Source organism: Bidens hawaiensis, unplaced genomic scaffold (assembly GCF_021521415.1).
Source record: "Bidens hawaiensis isolate Kalapana, Puna unplaced genomic scaffold, B.hawaiensis_p1.1 tig00035560_1, whole genome shotgun sequence".
Taxonomy (NCBI): domain Eukaryota; kingdom Viridiplantae; phylum Streptophyta; class Magnoliopsida; order Asterales; family Asteraceae; genus Bidens; species Bidens hawaiensis.
In genome coordinates, this window is record NW_027505377.1 from 64,378 (window position 1) to 85,994 (window position 21,617).

Below are 21,617 nucleotides of genomic sequence, written 5' to 3' on the forward strand. Positions count from 1 at the left end.
TTCCGCACTTGTGCCTTCTTGATGGCCCAACAATCTGTTCCATATAGCATTGCAGGTCTAACTGCCACCATATAGAATTTTCCCTTCAGATTAGTCGGGAAACTCTTGTCGCACAATATACCTGTGGCTGCTTTCCATCTACACCATCCTACCTGAACTCGGTGGGTCACATCACTGTCTAATTCCCCATCGCTCTGTACAAATGATCCTAAATACTTGAACTTCGTTACCTGCGGGACCACCTGCCCTTCAATTGTGATGTGTGCGTCTTCACTGTCGTTTATCTCACCAAAATCACAGTGGTGAGATATATTCAACCTAATATATTCATTAATTCTTTAATTCATAGTTGGAAAAAGTATAGTCTTTGTTCTTCACCTAAATCCAACCTTGACACAACAAGTCTACAAACAGATCAGTTTCTGAAGCTAAATAAGGTTGTTTTATTCCACTTTTTATCAATTTCTTGATCTTGTTTCTTTTATTTATTTCTATTATTGGGTTTACACATGATTTGATTCTTATACTATGTTTAGTTCATTATGGGTTGTAAGTTGTTGACCATATTTTGGTTAGTTTTAGGTAATTCAGATTAGGGTTTGTTTAATTTTTGAGTTCCTTGAAATACCCATGTCAAAAAGATTAAAGCTTTTGATTTCTTGGAAGCTAAAGCTTTATAATTTATATGATTTGAGTTTTTTTATATCATTTTTAGGTAATTTAGATCAGGGTTTGTTTAGTTTTTGAGTTTTTTGAAATACTCATGTCAAAAAGATTCAAGCTTTTGATTTCTTGGAAACTAAAGCTTTATAATTTATACGAGTTGAGCTTTTTTTGATCATTTTTAGGTAAATCAGATTAGGGGCTGTTTAATTTTTGAGTTTCTTGAAATACCCATGTCAAAAAGATTCAAGCTTTTGATTTCTTGGAAGCTAAAGCTTTATAATTTATATGATTTGATTCTTAAACTATGATAAGTTCATTATGGGTTGTAAGTTGTTGACCTTTTTTTTGATCAATCTTAGGTAATTCAGATTAGGATTTGTTTAATTTTTGAGTTTTTTGAAATACCAATGCATAAAGATTCAAGCTTTTGATCTCTTGGAAGCTAAAGCTTTATAATTTATATGATTCTTTGAGTTTCTTGAAATTCCCATTTCATAAAGATTCAAGCTTTCGATTTCTGAGAAGCCATATGATTCTTTTTTGAGTTTCTCACACATGGAAAATGTTGTGAGATTTTTATTTTATTGAAGCTAATAATACTTTGTTGGTTCTTTCCCTAAACAGCAAATTCTAGGCCTCGGATGATTGATTCATGCTTGTAATCGACTAATTGTTCGTGTATTGATTGGTAAGTTCAGTTTCTTTGTGTTTTCCTTATATACTTGACTTATATTGATTCGATTACTTCAAACATTTTTTTTTTTCATTAAAATTTATGAAATTTCTTAATGTTAGGAGTTGAACTGATGGGTGTAAGTCGAAAGAAAGACCCTTTGTGTATAGCTGCTTGAGTTCATAAAGATTATTTATTTTCAACAAATTTAAGATCTTGGGTGTTTTGGATACGCGTAATTTCGGTTAAAGATAAAGTTTAAGATGTCGGGAGCTCAAGATTCATTAGAGATAAAGTTTCGTTTGATCGATGGATCGGATATCGGGCCTAAAAGCTTCCCTGCAGCTACAAGTGTTGCAACTTTGAAAGAAAACATACTTTCTCAATGGCCTAAAGGTTAGTTTAGTCTATTTTTTCCGTTAAATTTTGTTCTTATACATGTTTGTGTTAAGTGCTAAAGCTTTTAGCTTTACATACTGTCGGTCACCTATGATATTTGGTTTCAAGTCGATTGAACATATTCTTGATTTTCATATACAAAACTTGTTTTTTGTTATAAAATTGTTACCCGATGGGAAAAATGTGATTTTTTTTTGGTGTGATAGATAAAGAGAATGGTCCAAAAACGGTAAAAGATGTAAAGATAATAAGTGCGGGAAAAATATTGGAGAATAATAGAACGGTAGCCGAATGCAGAAGTCCATTGTATGATGTTCCTGGTGGAGTTACAACTATGCATGTTCTTGTAAGCCAACCACCTCAAGAAAAAGGTACAAATTATTGTTTAAAAATATAATACAAAAAAAAGACGTTTGAAGGCGTTTGGATGTATGCTTTCAAACTTTAAAAGTGATTATTCAACTTCAAGAATCTAAATCACATAAACATTTTTACCAAAAGTTATTATCAAGTTTTTTTTTTCTTTTTTTTTTTTAAATTTTCTTACTTGCGTCTCAAAATATGATTATCTTGACCCTTAATAATTAGAGTTTTAATTAATTTCTTCAAACACTAGAAATTTGGTAATTGCTTAGTAAACACTTTTGCATCACATCCAACCACCCTACCCTATCTTGGTTCATACCATTATAGCATATAGTTTAGACCATAATTTCACCTTATATGACATTTTAAGAAATGGAAATGTAATTGTGGGTTCTATTTGCTTGACATTATAAGATTAGATGGGACCCTGTAGGTTCCTAGCCGGATCTATACGGAAATATCTCGTTCTACGTAGGTGCGGAATCCCTACGTAAGACGATACGAGCGTAGAAGTGATATACGTTAAACACAAGCAAACACACGTTACAATACGCAAAAGACACGTTGTATTGCAACTAATAACACGTGATTTCTCAATCACCAATTACACGTACTAGAATCGTTTATACAAAAGAACCCGTAGCCTAACTTAAATACACTTCGACAACTTCGCCTAACATGCTAGGCGAAGTTGTCACTAACTTCGCTTAAACCACAAGTTCGCTTATAATGGGCGAACTTGTGAAACACATTAACTAACACATAACAAAACCAACTAACACAATTACAGACACTAGATACTGAACTACTGACATCATGTACCAACAGACCCCCCCTTGGCAGTAGCTTCATATCTCATCTTCAATCACGTGTCTCGTAATCCTAAAACTCTCGTATCTCCCGTCTTCAAGCATGAACGCCTTCTCGTACACAAACTGAAACTACTCTTTGGTATTTCTTGGCTTCTTCTTTCCAAGCAGGAATGTAAAATATCTTTTTCTCGTTCAGCACCTGCAAGTCTGCTTGAAACAAATTCACTAAGTGCATAGGATCATACACTCTCAGCAACTCTTGTTCATCTTCATCCTCCATCACTGCCTCAGCCGTTTCACTATCAACGTACCACCATTTCAGATCCTTTAGCACATCCTTGGGCATTTGTTTCATCAGCACTTCTTTTAAGCACCGGGTCGGCTTATACTTCATTATCATCCAAGGCTTGCCATCAGCTCTCATTCCCCTGTCTTTATCCTCAACGAGCTTTCCTTTCTGCGGTTTCAACAGCACGAACTTTTTCTCCTTTATGCTTTCTTTCCAGACTATATTTCCAATAATCCTAGCCATGTTATCATCACTCCTGTTTATCAACCCCAACTTGGCTAAGTCCTTCACTTCACACTCAGGCAAAGTATTCAACGACCTCAAAAGTCTATTGAAATACTGAACCCCATCATAACGTTTAATCACAAAGAGCCTCAACTGCTCATCATATAACCAGCAAATAATCCCCTTTTTAGATTCATCATACCCTTTGATGTTGTAACTTTTCTTGAACATAGTAGGGACCGCCGGTTTCTTAGTCTTTACGAACCACTGAGCGTAGCCTTCTTTCCATCTTGGCTGCTCTTCCCATTCAGTCTCATCACATTCCGTATCTTGACCCAAATCTGACTTTTCAACTTCGGGAATTTCATGCTCAATGTTATCCTCCACAATCTCTTCTTCTTCAACCTCACTGTCAATCACAATACCAGCCCCAATCTTCTCAATCTCCTCAAACGGTAACACGTCGTCATCACCTGTAACATCATCATTCAACACCTCCTCAGCATCCACTACCACCACGTCATCACCCCTCGATCCGCCAGTTGCACCAGTTGACTCCCCCTGAGTTGTGGAAGTCCCAAGAGCTTGTTCAGTTCTTGGCAACTCTCCACATGCATCTTTCGATGCATTGGGATCATCGTCTCGATCGTTTCTCTTCTTCGTCCTCAGCTCGTCACCCTTATAGCTCGTCTCCCCCTGAGATGCCAAGAACTGTTTCAAGGCATCAAAAATTTTACCATGCTCAATCAGGAGGGACGACTGAATTTGATTCTCTGCAACGAGGCGCTGAATAGCGTGAGTCTGGATCATATTTACTCTTGACTGTTCTGCCACGACCCTTTCAAGAGCTGCTATTCTTTCCGAGTCGGATAGGGTTGCATCAAAATCAAACCTCATATGTGAAATGTCTTGAGCGTACGGAGGAGGGATTCCCAAGGTAACCGGCACATCAGAAACAGATGGAAACGTAACCGCAGGTGGTATCGTAACAGACAACCCTGTAGTGGCAACAACCGTCGACTCAACAAACCTTGCAACGAACTCAGATGGAGTAAGAGTTGGAGGGGGCAAGGACACAATCTCTGGAGCCGGGATGGTATGCCAAAGGAGGATGAGGTAGTCAACACGGGAACACCCGAGGTGATCGGCCCTGTAACTGTCAATGATGTAGGGACCATAGTCATACCAGACAGTGCGGGTGGAGAAAAACGAACCACCCTCGAGCTCTCACCAGCTCCCGATCCTTCACCCGTTCTTGCCCTTCTTGCTCGACGAACCAACCGTTGTAAATCCTCCTCAAAATCTGATTCACTATCATCTGTGTCTCTCTTTCTCTTTCCGTGAATTCTTTCTTGAGTAATCAGAATCTGTCTTGCTTCAGTCAAATCATCATTTGAGGAGTCAGAATCAGTTCTCTCCGTATCAGCCACAGTCGTAGCTGCCCTTAACACATCCACACTAGAGACCTGTGCAGTCGAGACCTGTACCTCTTCCTCTGGATCAATACGTTCCATATCGAAAAATCCTTGACCGCCGCAAGCAGCTTCAAGGTCGACGTGTTCCTCCGGTGCCACAACAGGAGCAGCAGGCGGAGATTGCTATACCTCAGGAGGTGGTTGAGGTGCTCCAGCCTGTTGCGGTGCCGGATCCCGAAACTCGTCCCCACGAGCTGCAACATACTCCGGGTTGATCAAGTACCCAAATAACGGAGTATGTCGAGGACGGAGCTCTGGTTTACTTCTGGCACTTGACGATCTACATTGGGCGAAGATCCTCTTGCTGACACTCTCCACATATCGAATCGGACGGCGCTGAGGTAACGTGGGAGCCACGTGATTCAAGATCATTTGAAGGAATCTTGGATACATCAAGAATCTCTCACGCGCCACCGCTCGTCTTTGACGGTCTATCTCATAGAACACCATCTGACTAAAGCTATAACGCTTGTTGTAAGTCAGTGCTGTTATCGCCGACTGCATCGTCGCACCCATTCCATCCGTATCAGCCTTTCTGCCCGACATGCACACGATCATCACGTGCATGAGAAAGCGCCATTGATCTAACAGAAACCCCTTGCGTCTCTGAGTATCCCCCAATGGACCAGAATAGCCCATTATTAAAAACGCACCATCTCTGAATGGAGCCACGAAGTCTGTAGGATCATCTCTCGTTTCATCTCCAAACTGCAGAGCAACCCATATCTGTTCTGACGAGAACTGCACTACCTGATTGTTAACCGTTGCACGCATAACTGGGGGCTCAACTCTGCAATCATACTCAACAGTCTGCCAGAAATCTTCTATGTTTGGTAAAGAGATGGGCAGAGTTGTAGTAATAGCGTGGAAGATACGCGAGCGGATAAGAAAAGAGATGATCTCGCGATAATCATCAACACCGCTCGCATCCGGGTCCAAAGTGATGTACATGTTATGCCCCGGGAAAAACTGACGATTGTTATCTCCTCCTTCGTCACCACCAGCACCTCCTGCTCCCGCTACAGCTGCCATATCTGCACCACAAACGGTCTAAGTCAGATAAACGTCAAAGCAAATCACAACTTCGCTTGTTACCATGAGCGTAGTTATGATTGTTTCTGTATAGGCGAAGTTAGGGAAAGGGCGAAGTTGTTAATAACTTCGCCTTTACCACAACTTCGCCTGATAACAGTTAATATAATTTTAAATGAAATAATTAAACAGGCGAAGTTTGGTATGAGGCGAAGTTATGGACAACTTCGCCTAAACATAACTTTGCCATTGAACAACTTCGCTTAAGATTAGTTAATTAATAAAGCACAGGCGAAGTTAAACCTTAGGCGAAGTTAAGGATAACTTCGCCTAAACTGTAACTTCGCCTGAACTGAAGCGGCAACAGTTTAGAGGCTAATCGAGATGAGATTTGGATAATTTGGTGATTGAGGACTCAACAAAACATGTTTTTAAGGAGATCTAGACGATCAAGTTGATTACGACCACGTTAAAATAAGTTTGAAAAGCGAGTGTTGAGAGTTTGTATGAACGAGGTCACAAATCGGATCAAAACAACCTTTGATTAACGCCATTGATATAGATTATAAGTTAGGACGACGCCACACACTTTTAAATCGGATTAAAAACTGAGATAAACAACGAGTTGTTATTCGAGATATAACTTCGCCGAGGGATTATGTGATAAGTTCGCTGAACTATGAAAATTGTAAAGAGATTGACCAAAAATCTTCTTTATATAGGGTCAAAGTTATACAGGCGAAGTTAGGGTTAACTTCGCTTACCCCTTAACTTCGCCTGTTTAACAAGTTCGCCTGTTAACACAACTTCGCTTGTTATGTAATTTACACAACAAGCCCTTATAAATTGAATATTATGCAATAAACTTTTATAACTTCCTTTAAAGAGTTAAAAGTTACGATCAAAGACCAAGTAACCAGGTATAAAACCATAAAATGACATAAGTAAGATAAAATCTAGAAATAGAGTACACGGGATCAAACTTCAGTCTCGTCGAGGACCAGCATGTTTTTTAGAAAAGATCCGAACAGGAATCATACTAATTAAGTGACTGTCACATAGATCCATGTTCAGCTGTATTATGACATAAAGAAACAGGTTGTAAGCAGGTAAACAACTTAGTATGGTTTCATCGCTTCAATGATACGGGTTAGGTTCAATTAAGCTCAAAATACAAATGGACACCACATCAGAGATTGTGATGCCTCCTATCTATTCTCAAAGCTTAAAGCTTATTTGGCTTTCCCAAGTCACCCCGAGTTGACCTCGACCCGTAGTGTCTGATTAAGCTGTAAATACTTCTCGTTCTCGGTCTTGCCTCTTGATTGATAAGTATAACATAATAGACTTCAGAAGGCTTATTAATAATTTTTTTTTAAAGATTTCCATAGCCTTAAACAGTAGACTATTGCAAGTCCCGAATCTGGATCACTGCAGTTTCTTGACACACTATCTTCTCGCGAATCAGAACACTCACGGGCTCGTGTATGACTGGGTAATCACTTTTCTGCCTATCATTCGGAAAGATATATATGGAGACATATACAATTCTTGATGAGTTGTCCCTTTAAATCAAGAGGATTTAGTTAGTATCACTTCTACTTTTACGCACCATAAAAAGCTACCATAACATACAATGACTGTTCTACAGTCTTTTAGGCCTAATAACTTCACTAGTTAAGCACACAGAAGTAGTTTGTGTATCACTTTCCAAGGTTGGATCAATTTTCATATAAACATTGTATAGACACTTCTTACGATGTAGTAGACTTGAAAAATTATTTCATCTCCCTTAAAAATATTTTAAATTCTTTCTCCCCGATCAAGTCAAAGTCTTCAGGTAAACGGCTATCCTGAATATCCAATGGATCAGCTGGACCGACCACATACGAGTATGTGTCCTTCTAACTAAGTATGAACGACTAATTTTCAGCGAAAGAATAAAAACACATCATAAACCGCCCCGGTCACTTTTAGTCAGTTGGTTAATGGCTATCCTCATAATCTACTGGTAGAAGTGAGGACCAAACACATCCGAAGATATGTCCTTCAAACTGAAGCAACCGACATAATTCTAAGCGATAGTGACGTTTTTTTTTTAAGTAAAAACAAGAAATACGGTTACTCGGGATTGATCATCCCATTAAGCTCAACAAGGTTTTGAAAACGAGTTCTGTCAAACGCTTTAGTAAAACAAATCAGCGAAATTATCTAACGAATCAACCTTTTTGAGCATTATTAATTTCTTCTCAGCACAATCCCGTATAAAATGATGACGAATGTCAATGTGTTTAGTTTTGCTATGCTTTACGGGATTGTTAGTTACTGATATTGCAGCAGTGTTATCTATGCAAATAGGAGTATGAGTGAAATTCAGACCGTAATCGCGCAATTGCTGTTGTATCCAAAGAACCTGGGAGCAGCAGTTCGATGCTGCCATGTACTCTGCTTCACAGGTAGAAATGGCTACCGAGGTCTGCTTCTTGCACTGCCATGACACTAATCTGCCTCCAAGAAACTGGCATCCACCTGTTGTCGACTTCCGATTCTGATTGCATCCTCCATAGTCAGAATCCGTGTAAGCGACTAACTCCAAGTCTCCCCCTTTCGTGTACCACAACCCCAGCTTAGGCTTGCCTTTGAGATACCGCAATATCCTCTTCACAGCATTCATGTGAGATTCCTTTGGGTTTGCCTGAAAACGAGCACAAAGACAAACTGCAAACATAATATCAGGTCTGGATGCAGTTAAATACATTAAAGAACCTATTATTGCCCGATATTGTATGGGGTCCACGTCTGCATCACCGTCTGAATCAGCACCCAGTTTATGGTTGACGCAAACTGGAGTATCAAATGGAGTGCTGTCCTCCATCTTGAAGCGTTTGAGAACGTCTTGGACATATTTAGTCTGATGGATGAACATCCCATCCTTCTTCTGATCCACCTGCAATCCTAGAAAGAAAGTTAATTCACCCATTGCACTCATTTCAAACCTGTTCTTCATAACTTCTTCAAATTCCTGACACATGGCGACTTTTGATGCAACAAAGATGATGTCCACGTAGACTTGAACCAGAAGAAAGTCTCCTCCTTTTCTCTTAACGAACAGTGTGCTATCGATCTTTTCCCTTTCAAACCCATTCACAAGCAAGTAATCGGATAAGGTTGCATACCAGGCACGAGGGGCCTGTTGTAGCCCATATAGCGCTTTACTTAGCTTGTACACGTGATCAGGAAAGTCTGGGTCAGGAAATCCCGGAGGTTGCTCAACGTACACAACCTCATCGACTTTACCGTTAAGAAACGCACTTTTCACGTCTAACTGGAACACCTTCATTTCCTTGTGTGCAGCAAATGCCAAAGACAAACGAATCGCTTCCAATCTCGCCACAGGAGCAAACATCTCATTGTAGTCAATCCTTTCTTGCTGATTAAAACCTTTTACAACCAGCCTCGCCTTGTTCCTGATTATTATTCCTTTCTCATCTCTCTTACATTTGAAAACCCATTTGGTGCCAATCGCATGCACATTATTCGGTTTTGCAACCAAATTCCATACCTCCATCTTCTTGAACTGGGCTAACTCTTCTTGCATGGCTTCGACCCACGAGCTGTCTTTTAGAGCCATTTGATAGTTCTTTGGTTCAATCTGGCTGATGAAGCAGGTGTACAAGCATTCGTTAATGATGCCTGTTTCTTTAATGCTTGTGTAAACACAAGTGTGCTCATTCAAGCTTCGTCTTGTTTGTACACCGTCGGACAGATCACCTATCACGTTCTCCAAAGGGTGATTTTTGTGAACTCCAGTAGTCGGAACCGAACTGACTTGCAGATTGTCTTCCAGGTTCGAAGATAGTTCATCAATGGGCGATTGTTGTTGAGAGTGAAAAGGATTGAAGAATTCGTCTTCTGTAGAGGCAGCAGGGGTATCAACAGCACTTGACGAGGAAGATTGACATTCATCGTACTGCGGTCGTTGCACAAAATTTTCTTCCTCATCATAAAGAATCTGCGTAGCACTTCTCTCATCAACTTCTGCACAATCCAAGTAAGGCATATTAAAAGAGTTAAAAAGCTTATCATAGTCGAAAGCCTCAGCGGGACCCGTGCTTGGTTTTGGTGGTTTGTAACTTGTGATGTCAGTGTTACACACCACCTCAACCTTGCTGGTCGATAGATTAAAGACTCGTCTGTTGGGTGTCCTAACAACATATCCGACTAAAATACCTTCGTCGGCTTTCTCACCAAATTTTGAGTTCGTCTTTAATATCGAACACGGGGACCCGAATGGTTCGAGACCATTCAAGTTAGGCTTTCTACCGTGCATAAGTTCATAACATGTTTTATTCAATATTTTAACAGTTAAAACTCGATTAAGGATATAACAGGCTGTTGCAACAGCTTCAGCCCAGAACACCACAGGAAGTTTAGCATCAGCCAGCATTGTTCTGGCTCCTTCAATTAGCGTCCTGTTCTTCCTCTCAGCCATCCCATTTTGTTGCGGAGTATACGGGGCGCTGTACTGGTGGTCTATCCCTTTCTGTAGGCAGAACATCTCCATCCGGTAGTTTTTGAACTCTGTCCCATTGTCACTCCTGATGTATTTAACCTTTCTCCCCACGATGTTCTCAACCTTGGTAATCAAGTTAATTACCAACTGAACCGTTTCATCTTTTGTCCTCAGGAAATATACCCAAGAATATCGAGAGAAATCATCAGTTATCACCAAGCAGTACGATGTTCCACCTAGGCTTTTTACATTCACGGGACCGAAGAGATCCATGTGAAGTAGGTCTAGGGTACTGACTATTGAATTGATCTTCTTGGTGTTATGAGGTTTCTTGTGTTGCTTTCCCTTTTTGCACGATAAGCATTGGTCTTCAAAGTTGAAATTTTTTAAGGGAACACCAAGCACCAGCCCATTCTTGACAATGTAGTTCATTTTTCGAAGATGTATATGCCCCATTCTTCGATGCCATAACTTGGACTCCGATTCAGTTGCTTTTGACAGAAGACATGATTCTTCTGTTGCCATCTCAGTCGACCTCATGTCCATTACATATGTATTCTTTTCCCTTGGAGCCTTCATTACTATCCATGCCTCTGGTATCTTGAAACCAGGATACAGTACAATCGCTTCATTTTTGGTAAAGTGCACAGTGTAATCTTTGTCACAGATCTGAGACACACTCAGCAAATTATGCTTAAGCTCTTCAACGAAATTCACCTTTTCTAACTTCATTTTACATTAGTCACCGTCCTAGTTCCAGTAATTCTACCACCACTCTCTCCAGCAAAACTTACTCTACCTCCCTGAACAGGTTTCCATTTGTGTAACAACTTCTTGTTACCAGTCATGTGCCGGGAACAGCCGCTATCCACAACCCATAGATTGTTTGCAGCCCTGTTCAACTGTTCCTGCACGATTAAAGCAAAGGATTAAAATCTGGGGACCCAAGACCTATTGGTCTTGGGTCGATTAAATCTGTTAAAAGGCATCCCGTACTTTGGCTGTCCAAAGTTAGTATTAGAATGATTTCTGTAAGTCCTAAAAGGATACCTTCTTGTAGATTGACTATGAGGCCATCCAAACCTTCGTGAATTAAATGAATTATAACTAGTGGTTTGGTTGTTAATAGGGAAAAACTGAGATCGATTTCTTTGAAATCCTGGATTAGTCCAATGTCTGAACTTTGATGAGTTCGCATTCTTACCATTATAGTAATTACTGTTGGTTTTATTCTCAGTTTTCGGAGGCCTCATACCTTTTAATCTCTGATTCAGAGGGCAATCAGTAATCAGGTGTCCTATTTGATTGCATCTGAAACAGCTCTTGTGTTCAACCTTCGTCTCAACAGTTGTTTCGGATGTTGAGGTTGCATTACTACCCGTTTGCCTAACATATGGGTTTAGAGGAGAATTTATTTCAGTAGGTTTAAATTCCTCCCCACGTCTTAGTATCACTACCTCTTCATTTGTCTCACTAGCTTCGGATGTCTTGTCCGAATTTGATGAGACAGAACTTGGAACAGAAATCTTAACACTCGAAACAGACTTTGTCGTATCTTTTTCACTCAATTCAGGTTTTTAAATAGAAACTTTGACAGGAACTGTCTGACTAATCTCAACATCAACAGATTTCTGATTACTAGGATCATATGTATAGTTATGATTATATGGTGGTGGAACTTCAAAATATCCAATTCCTCCCCTTTTAACTGGGGAACGTTGATCACTTACGAGATGATCAAGCATTGCAGAGGAATTTCTAAACTGCTCAAGTTTTCTGTTTAATTCCACCACTTTCACCTGGTAGTCGGCTATCTGTTTATCCCTTTCTGCAATTAGTTTGGTTTTCTCTTCTAACACTTCATAGCTAAGATCAATTACTTGTATTTTTTCAGCTAGACTTGCTTTAAGACTCCTGATATCTTTTTCACTAGCTTTAATCTTTACTGAATAACTATTTTCTCTAGTTTTAGTGTAATGATGATCTTCTTTTAATGTTTTAAATTGAGTGTCCAAACTAACAAACTGATCAGTTAATGTTTTCAATTGTTCAGACAGATTTTCACATTGCATACAAGGGAGTTCAGAACTTACCTCAGAGAGCTGATCATTCACCTCCGCCATATAAGCTTGATCTTCTCTTGTCTCTCTGTCGCTTCCTTCAGTTTCGATGTTAACCAGGTTGGCCTGTTCGAACACTTCTTCAACCTGAAGATTCCAATTGTATCCCCCGTTCTGTCTGGATACCATCGCCTTATTCTCATTACTTCCCCCATTTGGTTGTGTTGACCTGTTCTGACTACGTTCTACTCTTTCATTTGTGCATTCTTTAGCAAAGTGGCAATTCTATTGACAGTTATAACACCGAACCTTTGACTTATCAAAACCTGGTCTTTCGCCAACGAACTTTCTACCAGTCTTCTTCATAAACCTTTTAACTCTTCTTACTATTATCGCCATCTGCCACTGCAGATCCATCTCTTCCAGATCATCAGCATCGATCTGATCATAGTCTTCGTCTAAAGTAGCAGGGTCGACAATTTTACCTTTGATGTAATTTTCGTAAGAAGCAATGAAAGATGCATAGAGAGCAAACTGCTGTTCAGCAGACTTAACACTCATGGGCATCTGAGAGTAGTTGTTGTTTGGAACATTTGAGGAAAAACTACCAGTTGTTGCTTGAGGTTTAGAAGAATTTGTTCCACCAGCTACGAAACACACATCACCATCCATGTTGAGAGTTACATGACCATCTTGAGTTGAGTTAGAGCTCGAGTCTCCCTTTGAGTAGTAAGCAGATGATTCTGACTTTGAACTTGAACTTGAAGTAACTTTCGCACCATACATTCCCGGATCCTGAACCTGATCAGTTGGTGTCTCTTTTCGAACCATGTTAAGTTCAAAAGTTCGTAGTTTATTGACTGCTGTTTCCAAGTCGATGTTTGCAAACTCTTTATCTTCTCTCATCAAATCAGTGTACATTTCCCATTTCGGTGGGAGAGCATCAAGAAGTTTTTCTACGATCTCTTCTTCTTTATAGTCAATTGAATAGTTTCTGAGTTCGGTCATCAAGTGGTAATACCTTGTAATGATATCATCAAGTGACTCATTCTTCAAATACTTGAACACCGAGAATTGGGTTTTGAGAAGCTTAATCTTGGATGCACGTATCCCCACATTACCTTCATATCGGTTTTTAAGCGCTTCCCATAGCTCTCTGGCGGTTTTGTATTTCCTGAAGGTGTGAAGAATCTCTTGCGGAAAAGCCATTGTTATCGCAACATGAGCTTTGCTTTCTGCCTCATACATCTTCTTTTCTTCCTCTTCCATCTTATTGTACTTTATTTGTTCACGACCCTCAAACATAGCCGTTGGTGGAATGTAACCATCTTGAATGCACACCCACATCTTAGCATCTTGATATTTAACATATTGTTCAAACCGATCTTTCCAAGCAACGAAATCGGTACCCTTAAGCATTTTCGGAGCCTTAGTAGCTGAACCTACTTCCACCTCTATTTTCACCAGTTCCGTAATATTTATAGAAGTCATCTTTGGAAGAAATACGAACGAACACTCAAAGAAAACAAAAATAATTTATTATTCTGAGCAGTACAGTAGGCGAAGTTATATTTAACTTCGCTTAAGTCTTAACTTCGCTTGATTTATCAACTTCGTTTTCTTCACAACTTCGCCTGATGTTAACTTCTTGATGACAACTTCGCCTAAGATAAGCGAACTTGTGAGGTAGGCGAAGTTGATGATAACTTCGCTTAATCTTATATCTTCGCCTAAACCCTACAAACAGTGGCGGCAAATTCGCCTGATGAACACAGCGTTTTTGCAGGTTTGATTTTGACGTTTTGCGAGGTATTCGAAGGTGTAATGGGTTAATTTTGATGGAGGGAGGTGAGGAGGACACGAAAACTCGGTATATTAACGTAAACTCGTCCCGCGAATAGTCGAACGGAACGATTTCTACACCCGTGTGATAATCCCGAACCACACAATCACGAGCAAATGCTCTGATACCAATTGTAGGTTCCTAGCCGGATCTACACGGAAATATCTCGTTCTACGTAGGTGCGGAATCCCTACGTAAGACGATACGAGCGTAGAAGTGATATACGTTAAACACAAGCAAACACACGTTACAATACGCAAAAGACACGTTGTATTGCAACTAATAACACGTGATTTCTCAATCACCAATTACACGTACTAGAATCGTTTATCCAAAAGAACCCGTAGCCTAACTTAAATACACTTCGACAACTTCGCCTAACATGCTAGGCGAAGTTGTCACTAACTTCGCTTAAACCACAAGTTCGCTTATGATGGGCGAACTTGTGAAACACATTAAATAACACATAACAAAACCAACTAACACAATTACAGACACTAGATACTGAACTACTGACATCATGTACCAACAGACCCATATAGGGATGGGTCGGTTTTGGGCTTAACCAATAACCAAAAAATCGTAATTTTGATTTCGAAAATCGTTTGGTTTTGGTATTTGGTTTTCATAGTGGATTCGGTTCAGTTTTGGTTTTGCTATTTGGGCTTGAAGTTTTTGGGCCGAAAAAGTGACAAACTAATGAATTTGTGCCTGAAACTTTGGGCTTAAATTTTTTGTCAACTAATGATAAATTGACTATTACACATTTAAGTCTAAAACTTTTGTGCTACACCATTTATTATTATTATTATTATTATTATTCTATGAATTACTTAACATTTAGAAACAATAATTATAATTCTTAAACTCAATTAAAAGTCTTTTTTTTGGTGGTTGTATAGGTCGATTCAGTTTTTCCAGTTTAAAGTTTTTGGTACATGCAAAACCAAAACAAACCAAAAATCCAGTTTTTGAAAAAAAGACAAAAAAACCAAACCATCAGTTTGGAGTTGGGTTCGGTTATCTCGGTTACATCCCCCCCCCCCCCCCCCCCCCCCCCCCCAGAATTGGTTAGTGGTATTAAAATCACGTAAAAGTATTAACTTTGTTGTTTCTTGGAAACGGTTTGACCCCTGAATGTTTGCGACAAAACACTCAAGATGGGTTTGACCCTTTAAAAGTCAAGTATATCGCGCTTATCCTAATGAGACTAAAACCTTAAATTGTTTACAGAAAAAAAAGTGGCGGATGATCCAACAATAAACAAGTGTGTATGTGTGATACTATGAAAACCAGCTCCAAACACATCCATTAAATTGCAGGTTGGTTTTTTTATTTAAATATTTTTATCTATATTTATTTTATGTTTTTTAAGTACGCATTTTTATCATTTTGTGGCAGATAAAGGATGCTGGAGTTTGCATAACATGTTGTTGCATCTAATGATTGGTTTGGGTTGAAGTTTACAAAGAAAACAGAAAAAAAATATTAAGAAATAAGAAAAAAAAATGGTGAGATAATACATTTCTATGTTGTATACAGTTTGTTTTGAATATTTTGTTAAATTCTGTGAATTTATACTGGAAACAATTCATGGCATTTGATTGTTAGGATGAATAAGTGTGATTAGACTTGAATGAAAACAAATTATAGTTTGTTTTTTTTTTGTATAATTGACATTTGGAGATGGTGAAAGATAGGGTTGACGGTTTCTGACATGATACACATTGTTGATCTGTTTCTCCCGTTTATTTAAAGCTATTCATGGCATTTGATTGTTAGGGAAGAAATCGAACATGGGTCACATGAAACACCAAGTCTTTCTTTTACCACTCCACAATGCCATTTATAGTGGAGTTGTCTAGTGTTTGGAAGTGAAGTTCAATCTATCCCCTCGTCAGAAAGCGGTTTTTGAGTGTCTTTGGACTCGGGATTTCTTAATGCTTATCCCCATTGAAGTTCTGGGCCAACACATGTTGGCTTTGGAGTACCGAACCGCTTTGGAGTACCGAACCATCCTAAAGTATTGGCTAATGATCCCTTTGTTTCTAGCAGATGAGCCATGTCTGGTTTGCTGCAAGGCTTGCTTGGATTCTTTTGGTGAGCATGTGGTTCACTGCAAGGAGTTACCTGGGTTTAAGTATAGACACGATTTGGTGATGGATGTTTTATGCAATGCGCTAGAAAGGAGGTCCCAGTTAACTTTCTTATGGATCCGCTTGAAGGGAGGCCCACTTTACGATAAGCCGATATACTTGTTTTCGGATGGGTAGGAGGAAAACACACGTGTGTCAACCTTACATGAGTGTCTCCGCTTGTTGGGCTATGGGACAATGGGTTTGTATCGGGGCAGTTGTCATTGAAGGCGGCGTCGAGAAATGTTGTTAAACACGAGAAAACTTGTTTAGAGAATCAACACGTGTTTACCCCTTTTGCCTTTGACACATTTAGTTTCTTAGCCCAGAGGCCGTTGACTTTTTGAACATGGTTCAAAGGGTCGTGCACAGTTCGTTTATATTCAAGTTTTTTGCAAGCCGAGATTTTTTCGAGCTATTTTCAAACAAGCCGCGAGTCATAAACTTTCTAAATGTAGAACATTTATAAATAGAAATATAGGTTAAGACATGACATGTCCTGTTTTATCATCTACCTGAAAGTTGCATGTGATGTACTGCAATTTCATCAGGCCATGAATTTATGAACATGTTTCTGAATCATATTAATTAATAGACACGTACATGTCCTGTTTTATCATCTACCTGAAAGTTGCATGTGATGTACTGCAATTTCATCAGGCCATGAATTTATGAACATGTTTCTGAATCATATTAATTAATAGACACGTAAGCTGTTAGACATCTAGAGTATGCAATGTAACTACATTGCTTCTGAATCATAGGGTTTAAAAAGAAAACTGGACTTTGGACCCAAAAATTAACAGTAAATATTGAATAATAATATTAAGAGTAAAGTGTCATTTTCGTCCTTGTGGTTTGGCAAATAATACGAATTTAGTTCAAAAAGTTTATTTTTTGCATATGGAACTTCCACGTTTCTTAGTTCTTGCCAATTACATCCAAATCACTAACTCCGTTAAATTTAATCGTTAAGTCATGGGTAGACATGTCTTTTCACTATTTCTTTATTATAATACTTATTTTAGCGAACTGCGGTATGCGGTTTTCGTCCTTGTGGTTTGTCCAAATCTGCGGTTTTAGTCCAATGGTTTCAAGTTTGCAATTTTCGTACTTGTAGTTTCATTTCACTTGCAATCAAGCCCGAATTTATTAACCTCGTTATTTTGGTCATTAATCCATTTGCTTGCCCCTCACGTGACAACCAGTTTTGTCGTTTCTCTCCCTAAATAAACTTTAGTCCTAATTCACAAGCCCCCTCACGTGAGGGGCTGGGGTGTATTCGGAGAAAAAGGAAAAAAAAAACAAGGAACAAAACTGCCCCTCATGTGAAGGGCACACTGATAGGTTTAACAACTAGACTTAACGATATTAGGGAATTCGAGTTTAATTGCAAGTGAAATGAAATTATAGGGAAGAAAATTGCAAATTTGAAACTGCTGAACTAAACTGCAGATTTGGACAAACTAGAGGGACGAAAACCGCAGTTCACTAAAATAAGTATTATAATAAAGAATGGGTGAAAAGACATGTCTACCCCTGACTTAACGATTAAATTTAACAGGGTTAGTAATTTGGATGTAATTGGCAATAACTAAGAAACGTGGAGGGTCCATATGCAAAAAATAAACTTTTTGGACTAAATTCGCATTATTTGCCAAACCACAAGGACGAAAATGACACTTTACTCTAATATTAATTATTGTTGCGTAACACAAATGGTTCTATGATGTAGTGGCTAGTTAGCACTCTGGACCAGGGGGCAAATGAGCCGAGTTACTCGAGATCGGCTCGTTAAAAAGCTCGATCGAGCCGAGCTTAATCGAGCTTGAGCAGGCTCGTGAGCCTAAACGAGCGTGTCATTTAAATAATATTTTTGAATATATAATATATATTTAATAATTATTAATTAATATGTATAATGTTATGAAAAAATTAATAAAAATAACTAAAAAACATATATTATTTTATACATAAAGTTATAATAGAAAAAATATATATAAATAATTATAGTTATATAAAAAATAATAAATAAATAGTAAACGAGCCAACCCCGAGCCAAGCTTGAGTTTGAAAATCTACTCACGAGCTGAACTCGAGCTTTAAAAATAGAGCTCGAACCAAGCCGAGCTCGAGCTCTGCCTAAGTTAAACGAGCCTAGTCGAGCTCGGGCTCGGCTCGTTTGCACCCATACTCTAGACTTTGAATCCAGTGACCTGGATTTAGAGGTGGCAAATAAACAGGTTAAATGAACTGGCCCGAAAACTGAACCAAAACCAAACCGGTTTGAAACCGATTATGTAGAAGCCGGTTGGGAACCGATTGAAACCGTTGGTTTGGAACCGGTTTGTAATTTTCTCCATCAAAACCAGTTTCAAACCGGTTAACCGAACCGAAACTGGCTAAAACTGGGCAAAAACCGGTTTCAACCCGAACCAAAACCGACTGTAACATGGTAAGAAACCAGTTTCAACCCGAACCGAAACCGCTCATAAACCGGTTTTGACTTTTATTGACCAAACCAAACCGGTTTTGAGTTTTAAACTAGTTTGTACACCTCTACATGGGTTCGACTCTCGGTAGGACCTACATTTTTATAAAATCCAGTGATGGGACCCACCATTTTTTAAACACATGTTTTACATCTTTATTAACTTTGCCATGAATGCAGCTTTTAAAGTAGCAACTAACAAGATTTATGGCCAAAGATCTAACTAAATTTATAGCATTGTCGGTTGCTAAGCTAACTACCACCTGAATATTATTGAATTTCAAAATTGGATTTAGATTTAAAAGAATAGACACGAATGAGAGCTCGTTTATGTTTGTTTGTTTAAGTTTAACATTAAAACGATTAAACATGGACAGTTAAACAAATGTATGTAAATACTGTAAATATCAAGCGTGAGGCCTCACCGGAAGCGACCTCTTTGTTCCTACGGATAGAGGTAAGGTTGTCTACAACTTACCCGCCTCAGACCCTACCATAGCTTTGTTATTGATGAGATTTACCAAGTACGACGACGACAATGGTGGTGTAAATATTGCAATAGAGTTAATTGCAGTTTGCATCCCTATGGTTAGCACGATTTTGCTTGTTGTAATCCTTATCTTTGATTTTTGACATCCGACAACCTGACGTCTGTAGGGCGTGGCAAATTGAACACCGTCGTCAAGTCAGCCAACACCATGGTTGAATTTGACGTATGTAAATTGAACCCTATCGTTGGCTGACTTAACGGCGGTGTTCAATTTGCCAAGCCCTGCATATGTTAGGGTGTCGGATGTTCAATTTGCCAAGCCCTGCATATCGTTGGCTGACTTAACGGCGGTGTTCATTGGGATGCAAACTGTAATTAACTCTGTTGCGAAAAAGACATTTGACGGCGTTTGGATACATGTTTTTAAAGTGACTCTCTCAACTTCAAGAAGCATAATCAAAAGTTATTATTAAGTTCTTTTTTGTAAGAATTTCTTACCCTTGTCTTAAAATATGATTATCTTCACAGTTAATATCTGGAGTTTTAATCATTTCTCCAAACACTAGAAACTTGGTTATTACTTAGTACTCACTTCGCAACACATCCAACCAGTAACCACACTATATTGGTTCATAACATTCTAATCTATTATTTAGGCCATAATTTAACCTTATATAAAAGAAATGAAAGGTAATTGTGGATCTTATTTGATTGACATCATAAGATTAGATTTGCCCCATGCAAGGATGTGTTGGTTTGGGTCGGTTTTAGGCTGAACAAATGAAAAACATTTGGTTTCAGTTTTTCGTTTTCATAATGGGTTCGATTCAATAATGAATTTCTGCCTGAAACTTTAGGTCTTATTAACTAATGATGAGTTGGTTATTACGCATTTGAGTCTAAAGTTTTTGGGCTACACCATTTATTTATTACTTTTAATAAATTACTTAACTTTTAAAAGAAGTCTATTTTTCGATTTTTACGGTTTTAGTTATAATAGTTGGTTTAGTTGTTTTAGTTCGGTTTGATTTTTTCGGTTTTTAATGAATATAAACCGAAAACCAAAAATTCGGTTTTCGAAAAAAAATACATAAAATCAAAGCGTTAGCTTTGAGTTGGGCTCGGTTGTTGGTTAGTTCTTTCAGTTTCATGTATACCCTGGACCCATTAACTGGATAGTGGTTGTAAAATTGCATAAACTATTAACTTATAGTTTCTGATAAATGTTATGACCTCTACAAGCTTGCAACAAAATGTACAAAATAGATTTGACCCTTTTATAAGCCAAAATTCGGGTTTTTGTTGTTATTTTTAAACTTGTCTAATAAACACATGGGCTTTGTTTACGGGTTGATCTGTTTCACCCATTTGTATAAAGCTATTAACCTGTTGGTCGTTTTAAAATTAGAAATAAAATAATATTTTATAAAACCTATCATTATGTTTAACCAACTTGTTCAAAACATGTCTACCTTGGTCAGTCGTTTAGATGAATGAGTTACCAATGTCATGCCATGGTTACATGGTTTTAGGTGGGAAATAAACCGAAAGAAAGAACAAACCCGTTGCTTGGTCTAGTGGTTGTCGCGCTTTTTCGCTACATGCAAGACACAATTTCAATTTTTTTTAAGGATCAATTTAGATCACTGACGGCCAGTGACCCACCCGATCATCTCCATTCTACCCTCATAAGGAAACCCGTTTATAGGTGAGAGAAAACCCCGATCCAACTTAAGCCTCCTATTTTATTTTATTTTTTTATTCTTTTTTTTATCTCAAATGAGACTTGAATCAAATACCTTCCCCTTGTTAAATTAAGTCTTTATATGCATTACCTTAACCATTTGCACTAAAGATCACAGGCAGATAGAGGTGGGCAAACAAACCAGTTAACCAAACCGGCCAAAAAATCGAACCGAAACCAAACCGGTTTGAAACCGGTTATGTAGAAACCGATTTGGAACCGATTGAAATCGGAGGTTTGGACCGGTTTGTAGTTTTCTCCATCAAAACCGGTTAACCGAATCGAAACCGGCCAAAACCGAACAAAAACCTGTCAAAACCGAACCGAAACCGGTCAAAACCCGAACCGAAACCGATCGTAACATGGTAAGAAACCGCTTTCAACCCGAATCGAAACCGATCATA

At 38.6% G+C, this 21,617-nt stretch overlaps 1 protein-coding gene across 2 annotated transcripts; it reads left to right on the forward strand.

Annotated features, from left to right (window-relative positions):
- The first annotated feature begins 343 nt into the window (after positions 1 to 343).
- Positions 344 to 16,008, forward strand: LOC143612799 (membrane-anchored ubiquitin-fold protein 1-like). Of its 2 annotated transcripts, XM_077086697.1 has the most exons (6): positions 344 to 437; positions 1,291 to 1,354; positions 1,462 to 1,735; positions 1,945 to 2,109; positions 15,587 to 15,675; positions 15,755 to 16,008. In XM_077086697.1, the coding sequence occupies exons 3-5, from the start codon at positions 1,603 to 1,605 to the stop codon at positions 15,640 to 15,642; spliced, it is 354 nt and encodes a 117-aa protein (XP_076942812.1). In that variant the 5' UTR covers positions 344 to 437; positions 1,291 to 1,354; positions 1,462 to 1,602; the 3' UTR covers positions 15,643 to 15,675; positions 15,755 to 16,008. The 2 variants fall into 2 exon arrangements, with proteins under 2 accessions (XP_076942812.1, XP_076942813.1); XM_077086698.1 differs by lacking the exons at positions 344 to 437; positions 1,291 to 1,354 and having other exon boundaries at positions 1,447 to 1,735.
- Positions 16,009 to 21,617: the final 5,609 nt, after the last annotated feature.

Coding starts and splice junctions, on each gene's coding strand:
- LOC143612799 (XM_077086697.1), top strand. CDS start 1,603: ATGTCGGGAGCTCAAGATTCATTAGAGATAAAGTTTCGTTTGATCGAT. Junction 1,736..1,944: donor ACTTTCTCAATGGCCTAAAG/GTTAGTTTAGTC, acceptor TTGGTGTGATAG/ATAAAGAGAATGGTCCAAAA. Junction 2,110..15,586: donor CCAACCACCTCAAGAAAAAG/GTACAAATTATT, acceptor AATTGTTTACAG/AAAAAAAAGTGGCGGATGAT.